This window comes from Cucumis melo, chromosome 7, assembly GCF_025177605.1.
Source record: "Cucumis melo cultivar AY chromosome 7, USDA_Cmelo_AY_1.0, whole genome shotgun sequence".
NCBI classification, from domain to species: Eukaryota; Viridiplantae; Streptophyta; class Magnoliopsida; order Cucurbitales; family Cucurbitaceae; genus Cucumis; species Cucumis melo.
Window position 1 is genome coordinate 24,691,281 of NC_066863.1, and position 8,143 is coordinate 24,699,423.

The 8,143-nt window shown below is 33.4% G+C and overlaps 2 protein-coding genes across 2 annotated transcripts; one reads left to right on the top strand and one right to left on the bottom strand.

Annotated features, from left to right (window-relative positions):
* Positions 1 to 3,797: 3,797 nt before the first annotated feature.
* On the top strand, positions 3,798 to 5,744 carry LOC103493120 (6-phosphogluconate dehydrogenase, decarboxylating 3, chloroplastic). Its single transcript, XM_008453756.3, has 2 exons — positions 3,798 to 5,437; positions 5,535 to 5,744. Exon 1 carries the CDS (start codon positions 3,926 to 3,928, stop codon positions 5,411 to 5,413), a length of 1,488 nt encoding a protein of 495 aa, XP_008451978.1. The 5' UTR covers positions 3,798 to 3,925; the 3' UTR covers positions 5,414 to 5,437; positions 5,535 to 5,744.
* A 1,219-nt stretch (positions 5,745 to 6,963) lies between these two features.
* LOC103493266 (uncharacterized) lies at positions 6,964 to 7,836 on the bottom strand. The gene has a single exon (XM_008453939.1). The coding sequence runs from the start codon at positions 7,834 to 7,836 to the stop codon at positions 6,964 to 6,966; it is 873 nt and encodes a 290-aa protein (XP_008452161.1).
* Between the last annotated feature and the right edge of the window lie 307 nt (positions 7,837 to 8,143).

The following is an 8,143-nucleotide window of genomic DNA, read 5'->3' on the forward strand; positions in this document are numbered from 1 at the left end:
TCTGAAAGATTGAAGACTTGAAAGATCAAACTTTCCTTAAATTCCAGAAGACTGAAGTTCAAATAGACTTACAATCACAACTTCCTGAAGATCAAAGATAAAAAAGTTCTAAGTCTTAATTTGTATTCGAGAGAAAGCATCAAATGAGTAAATATTAGAGATTGAATCTACTATATCAATTAATATATAAAGTTCTTATCAACATCGAGATCATTATCTTCTGAAAGATTGAAGACTTGAAAGATCAAACTTTCCTTAAATTCCAGAAGACTGAAGTTCAAATAGACTTACAATCACAACTTCCTGAAGATCAAAGATAAAAAAGTTCTAAGTCTTAATTTGTATTCTAGAGAAAGCATCAAATGAGTAAATATTAGAGATTGAATCTACTATATCAATTAATATACAAAGTTCAATTCTACGAATTACATTTCTCCTGAAATCTCATGTGAACAGCAGCATATATTTTTTTTCCTTCAAAATTTTGTTCTTTCTTCTTCCATTTCGTAGCATATATTCTGGTAATGTTCTTTCTATTTTGATTTTTTACACATATGCTATTGAATAATACATTTATGATTTGTGATTTGTTATATATATACCACTGCATATATTCAATAATACATACACAAATTTTTTTCTCACGTTTTGTAATTTTTTTTCTTACTCAATTTATATACTACTGTATATATTCAATAATTACAGCATATTTTGATCATCTTATTCATATTTTTGTTTAGTAAAATTTTCGTGAACAATATATATATTTATATACCACTATTTAATCTACTTATATTATGTGATTTATCATATATATACATTTTATTCATATTTATGTTTTGTGATTTGTTATATATATATACTACTAGATATATTCAATAATACATAAATTGTAGTTGAATTTATCAATATATATACAATAACAGGTATTTAGTTACACATATAGTTCAGTTTTTTTCCTCCATGTTTCGTATCGTTTTCTTTATTTTTTTCTCGATTCGATTAGTATTTTCTTTGATTTCTTACATATATACTATTACATAGTACGTTTATATTATGTGATTTGATACAAATATACTGCTGCATATTTTTAATAATACAAAAATTGAAGTTGTCATCCTCCCACCGAATGTAAAACGTTCAGTTGATCAACTAAAAAATATTAGAATTCCTTCTAAAATGGAGTTCAAGAGACTCGTTAAATGTAACCATTGTGGACTTGTTGGGCATAACCGAAATAGATGCAAGTTTTCCTTATTGAGTTAGTTTTTCTTTCTTATTATTGGATTTTTAATATGTTGTTTCTTAATTTTATTTGAAATATTCATATTCTTGTTCTTAATTCAATTATTTTAATTCTATACTTTTTCATAAATTTCCAGCGTACTAATCAAAGTTCATCAATTTATTATACTTAATATACTACTTTTCATACATAATTACTATGGTTTCAAATATAACTTATTATTTTTTACATATAATATGAATATTTGAAATAAAATACATAAACCAATTTAACAAATTGAAAACATATCCTCCCTATCAATCACTTTTTCGTTGACTAGGATAAATACGTTAAATTGGATTTAATATCGTATATATATGTAATAATATTAAGTATATGATGAATATTATACGTTAGAATTAGATATATATTAATATGGAAAATGTGATAAAGTGTTTGTATTAAGTATATTTGCAATAATATTACGTATATAATAGTGCAATGCAAATTTTCAACTATAAAACTAAGAAAATAATGTAAACATCATTGGTAGATATGGAATATTCAGGAAATTAGAGGATAATTAAAAAATTGAATTTGAAAGTATAATGAAAAATTATCATATATGTGTAATAATATTATGTATATAACATATATTAAACACTAGAATTGAAAGTAAAAAACACAATAAATAACAAATCCTTCTTTAACATATTCTATAAGACCTAGGTAAAGGCTTATATCAATATTGTTCATATCAATACAACTGACTAACTTGGATCTAAGGCTAGTGTACAATTTTTATATCACATATGTTTATTAACTGTTATTTCGGACACACTAAAACTAACGTAATTGTTCGATTCATTGAAAAAACCATTGAAGCATACTGCAATTTTGGCCATCATGCCAAAAAATATTAGAAATACATGTCACTAATAATTTATGTTGTAATTAAGGAGAGGTATATATATAATAAATCAAAGAACAAACATATAATATTCTCGGTTACTTGATGTCAATATATATGTATTATGGTAAATAAGGAGTATATATATATTAAATCACAGAAAACACATATCATATTTATCGGTTACTATATGTCAATTTATATGTATTATTGTATATATGAGAAGGTATATATACACTAAATCACAGAACAGACATATCATACACTTTGGCGACTGTATGTAAAAATATATGCATTATTATATATTTAAAACAAATATTCCGGAATATAAGGTTAAACGTTATAGGAAAACTACGATATAATGAAGTATCGAATAATATGAGGAATTGAGGAAGACAGCTAATCGGAAGTATGAGAAGAACGAAACGGAAAAAAAATATTTGAGAATCGGTGAAGAAAGAAACCAGAATCGATGATGGACGAAATGGAAATCGGTGAAGAACAAAACTGAATGTACCGAAATTGGTGAAAAACGAAACTGTATGACTACAAACATTACCGATGAGGAAATTGAAGAAGTTGTCGGCGACGGATGAATAAATTAAATGATTTAGGCGGCAGATGAACAATTTAAATGAAATATTTAATACCGAAATTAATTAAGATCTATTTTGAAAATTATTTCCATATTAAAAGACATGTTATTTAATAATAAATGAAAATAAATTATATAAGAAATATTTTTTTTAATGATTAATATTTTACATTAATTGATATAATAATTATTGAAGTTATTAATTAGATAATAATGATCACTAGAATATAATTAAGAAAAAATATACTATTCAATTTTAAAATACCTATATAATCAATCTTAATGATAAAGTTAAAATTATCTTAAAATATAGGAAATGATAATTAAGAAAAAAAAATTATTTTAAAATATCTTAGTCAAACTAAGTATTTTCTCTAAATTTTTCTAAAACAAATAAAAGATAATTTGAAAACGGATCAATAAAGTTCAATTGAAAATTTGTAATAAAAGAAAATATAATGTAAATAGACGATTAAAATTGAATTGCACAATGTTATTAGAGCATGAGTGATTAAAATTGAATTGCATGTGTTATCTTGATAGTTATTGATATTAGTAGTTAGAAGTAATCAACGTAATATAATTACATTTGCAATTTATCAATTGAAATTTAATTATGATTATACCGATTTTTATTACGAATCGGTAAATGTGGGCTTGGATGCATTTGAAATTTTATTTATTCTATTATTATTATTATCAATCATAAATCTTTCCGTATATTTTTTTTCAAATAAACCTTATTACTTAATTCCTAGTGGGTGGTTGGAAGGTTTCTTTTCTCTTACATCTTCAAACGCCGCCGTTTGGAAGGAAATTCCAAAAGTACAACCACCCGAAAACAGAACTTGAGATTAACAATACATTTTCAAGAAAATAAAAAGAAACGAAAACTGAAATCAGTGAGTGACCCTTCACTGCCTCGACGAGTCCGTCACCATATTTTGTTGGCCCCTTTTGTTAAAATCTAATTTTAATTTTAAATATAGATATTAAAAATTTTAAAAAAAAAAAAACACTTTTTTTTATTATTTATTTCTTTTAAATTTTTAAAATTTCCCTTTTTTGGGTTCGAATTAAATATCTATCTTCTTCTCCTTCTTCTTCTTCATTGTCGAAACAGCAGCCTCCATTTCTGACCTCGACTCCTCCGTCTCTTCCTCTCTCATTGCTTTTCTTTCTCCTCCAACCTCCTATGGAAGCTTCTCCAGCTCTTTCTCGCATAGGCCTCGCCGGCTTGGCCGTCATGGGCCAAAACCTCGCCCTCAACATCGCCGAGAAAGGCTTCCCCATTTCCGTTTACAATCGCACCACTTCCAAGGTTGACGAGACTGTAGATCGTGCCCATAACGAAGGTAATCTCCCTCTTTTTGGTCAGTATAATCCTCGTGATTTTGTTCTCTCTATTCAACGCCCTAGATCGGTTATCATCCTCGTTAAGGCTGGTTTGCCCGTCGATCAAACCATTGCTGCCTTGTCTGACCACTTGGAGCCTGGTGATGCAATCATTGATGGTGGTAATGAGTGGTATGAGAATACTGAGCGTCGAATTGCGCAGGCTTCTGAACGAGGGATTCTTTATCTTGGGATGGGGGTTTCTGGTGGTGAAGATGGTGCTCGTCATGGTCCCTCGTTGATGCCTGGAGGATCTTTTCAGGCTTATTCTAATGTTGAAGATATTCTGAAGAAGGTAGCTGCTCAAGTTGATGATGGTCCTTGTGTTACTTACATAGGTGAAGGGGGTTCCGGAAATTTCGTTAAGATGGTGCATAATGGTATTGAATATGGTGATATGCAGTTGATTTCGGAGGCCTACGACGTTTTGAAACATGTCGGAGGGTTGTCCAATTCTGAATTGGCTGCCATTTTCTCTGAGTGGAACAGGGGAGAGTTGGAGAGCTTTCTAATTGAGATATCAGCTGATATCTTTAAAGTTAAAGATGAACATGGTGATGGGGAATTGGTGGATAAGATTTTGGACAAGACTGGGATGAAAGGAACTGGGAAATGGACTGTGCAGCAAGCTGCCGAGCTTTCCATCGCAGCGCCAACGATTGCTGCCTCGTTGGATTGTAGATACTTGAGTGGATTGAAGGAGGAGAGGGAAAGTGCGGCGGAGGTGTTGAAGGAAGCAGGTATGACTGATATTGTAGGATCAGTGAGAAGTGGGATCGACAAGAAGAAGTTGATTGAAGATGTAAGGCAAGCTTTGTATGCTTCCAAGATTTGCAGCTATGCCCAGGGGATGAACTTGCTAAGGGCCAAGAGCTTGGAGAAGGGATGGAACTTGAATTTGGGGGAATTGGCGAGGATTTGGAAAGGTGGGTGCATCATAAGAGCAGTGTTCTTGGACAGGATCAAGAAGGCATATCAGCGCAATCCCAACCTTGCTAGCTTGCTGGTGGATCCTGAGTTTGCTAGAGAGATGGTGCAGAGGCAGGCTGCTTGGAGGAGAGTTGTGGGGTTGGCCATATCGGCAGGGATCAGCACGCCGGGGATGTGCGCTAGCCTTGCCTATTTCGACACGTACAGGCGTGCTAGGCTGCCTGCCAATCTTGTGCAGGCGCAAAGAGACTTATTTGGGGCTCATACATATGAGCGGGTGGATCGCCAAGGCTCCTACCACACAGAGTGGACAAAGCTGGCTCGCAATGCTGATGCTGGAGTTGGCATTTTCAACTGAGCTTTTGAGCTGCCTACCAATTTGGTCGGTTTTCTTTCTCTGCTTCAATTGGGTGCAAATTTCCTACTTGATTTTGCTTGCCCATTTCAAAAGTTTGTAGGTTTTCCTTTTTGTATCACAGTTTGGACAGTCTTCCATGCTTCTTAGGGGAGTAGGTAGCAGATAATTTTTACTGGCCTTGAGTATTTGCTATGAATAATAATTAATAAGGAAAAAAAAAAAAAAAAACAAGAAAGAAGCAACAGCTGCAGGATGGCCATTGAGTTCTATCGTGTAAGTTCTTTTTCACATCTCCTTGTAGTTCAAAATGAAAAATTTCCCTTTTGTTTAATCTTGTGTCTTTGAAATTGTGGAATGAAAATTATTCTACCATTGATGTCACGTAGAAACACTTCAATTTTGTATTTGATCTTTGATGAATTAGTGTGGTTGAAATAGATGTGTAGGTTCCTCTTCGTAAGGATTTCTAGAAATGTTCAAACAGTTGTGAAAAATTCAAAGGTGCTTTCGAAGTTGTTGTGGAAAGTGGTTGTCAGAGCTCACCGCAGTAGGATGTATTCATCGAAGTTGGCCACCAGAGATGGCCGTCGGAGTTGGTGACTGTAGCACGTCGTCGACGATGATTATTGTCACTGGTGGCCAACAGGTGGAGTCATTGGAAAACTTTAGAGTTAGGAGTAACTTGACTTAACAACTCATGTTTTTGGTGGACAAAGCACTAAACTCAATTCAACTCGAATCAGTGAGTCAAACATGTTTTAAAAGATACTTGAAATGTGTAAGGGAGTTGGAGGCAAGAAGGGGAGTTGGAAAGTTGTGTATTACAGTGGAGAGGGTTAATAAGTCATAAAATTGACATCCTCTAGGAGAGATGACTTGAGATGGAGATAGATGCGGGAAAAATAAAAAATATGTTGCATGATAATGATAGCAACAATAATAATAAAAGGAACTTTCAAACATCGATTTTAGTTTCCAGCTTTCGATAAAATCTTAAAATGAGTCCTCACCATTTTTTTCTCTATTAACATTCATATTCTAAATTGTAAAAATATATTTACATGGTATAATTTCTCTTTCTCAGGTAAAAACTACTATTATTATCTGACCATTTCCCATAAAGTTTGAAAGTACAGAGATGTAAATAAGTTTTTAACCTAATAATGAAAAAAAAAACGATGACAATCAAATGAAATATTAGAATTAGAAACACAAACCTTTCATTCTCTTACTGTGAGGTCAAATAAATAAAATAAAATGTAAGGACTAAATATGTGATTTAGTTCTTACAACAAATAGTTGATGTACACTCTGACACTCAAACATCTCACTAAAACCATATTATTCCTAATAAGAATTTGTAAACATTTTGAAATATAACACCTTATGTTACAAAAGCAAGAGATCATAATATATAGTTAAATTAAATTCTAATTCTAATACAGCAACAAAGTTACATTGCATTACAAGTAAATCCAACTCAAAGTCATGTATGAAGAAAGAAAAGCCAAATAATGGGAGAAGGGTTCAGAAAGTGAATGAAAATATGGCTAAGGAAAACTTGAATTCTCAAGAACTGGCATTGTTCTTGTTACTGCTGCGCTTGGCATTTTGCTGTTACCGACCCATCTACTCTCTAAAACCAAATCTCCGTCAGCTTGTTTCTCCATTATCTGAATCTTCTTCGTCTTCAAAGCTCTGATTGTAACCATGGCTGCATAACCAGTCACCACCATCACACCAACGCCCAAAACAAACCCAATCATCCACAAATACCACGCCTTCTTCTTCCTTTTCAATTTTGAAACCACTGCAAAATACCCTTGTTTTCTGGAGTAACATACGTCAGGGGAGCCCATTGGTATGAGATGGAACATACCATCTTCATCAAATTGTGCACACCACGTGTCCGACGATTTTCCTAAACGTAATTTCAGGTTTGGGAAGTGGATTTCTATGCGGTTTTCCAACGTGGTGATGCTGAGTTTTGTGATGTTTTTGGCTTCTGTGTTTGATGTTGCGTTGAAAACCATGAATCCGACGACTGGAGTTAGGAGTGAAAAGCCTGAAATTTTGAAGTAGGAAGAAGACCAGTTTCCGAAGTCTTGGTACACTATTACCAATCTTCTAACGTGGGGCACCGGCAAGGTGTTTGATGGAATGCCAAAGTGACTGAAATTAGCTCCTTTGTCCCACAGCCTCCGGCTTCTAAGCCGGACGACGGAGACCTCCATGCCAGAGAGATTCGCTGGGAGGCTGGCACGGTACAAAGCACCCGTATATGGCCTGCGCCGAACCAAGGTCTTGAAAGCAGTTTCTTGAAGAAAGGCATCCATGGAGATGGAGTCATTGCCCTGCAAGGAGTGAACAAATGGGCAGAAAGTGAAAGAGAAAACCAGTAAGATCATGAAGTTCTTGTTCATTTTAGACACCATTTAGAGGTAAGAAAAATTCAGGATGGTTTTTGAGAATTTTAATTCTGTTAGCTAGCGACCTTGACATAAAAAAAATGGTGAAACAGAGTGGGGAGAATGGATATAGGTGAAATTATTTGGTAGGTATCTTTAGAAATTTCTTCTCTTTCTGAATTGGATGATGAAGAGGGTGTTTTTTGCTTCAAGGAGAGCAAGCATGCTCATGGAATGGGACCCCAAGAGGAGACAACAGGAAGCTGGAATCATGGACCAAAGGGTCCGTTTGGATTTTTCCTTCTCTACTTTGTAAAAGTAG

What these genes read in the sequence shown, in the direction of transcription:
- LOC103493120 (XM_008453756.3), top strand. Translation starts at nt 3,926, where the DNA reads ATGGAAGCTTCTCCAGCTCTTTCTCGCATAGGCCTCGCCGGCTTGGCC.
- LOC103493266 (XM_008453939.1), bottom strand. Translation starts at nt 7,836, where the DNA reads ATGAACAAGAACTTCATGATCTTACTGGTTTTCTCTTTCACTTTCTGC.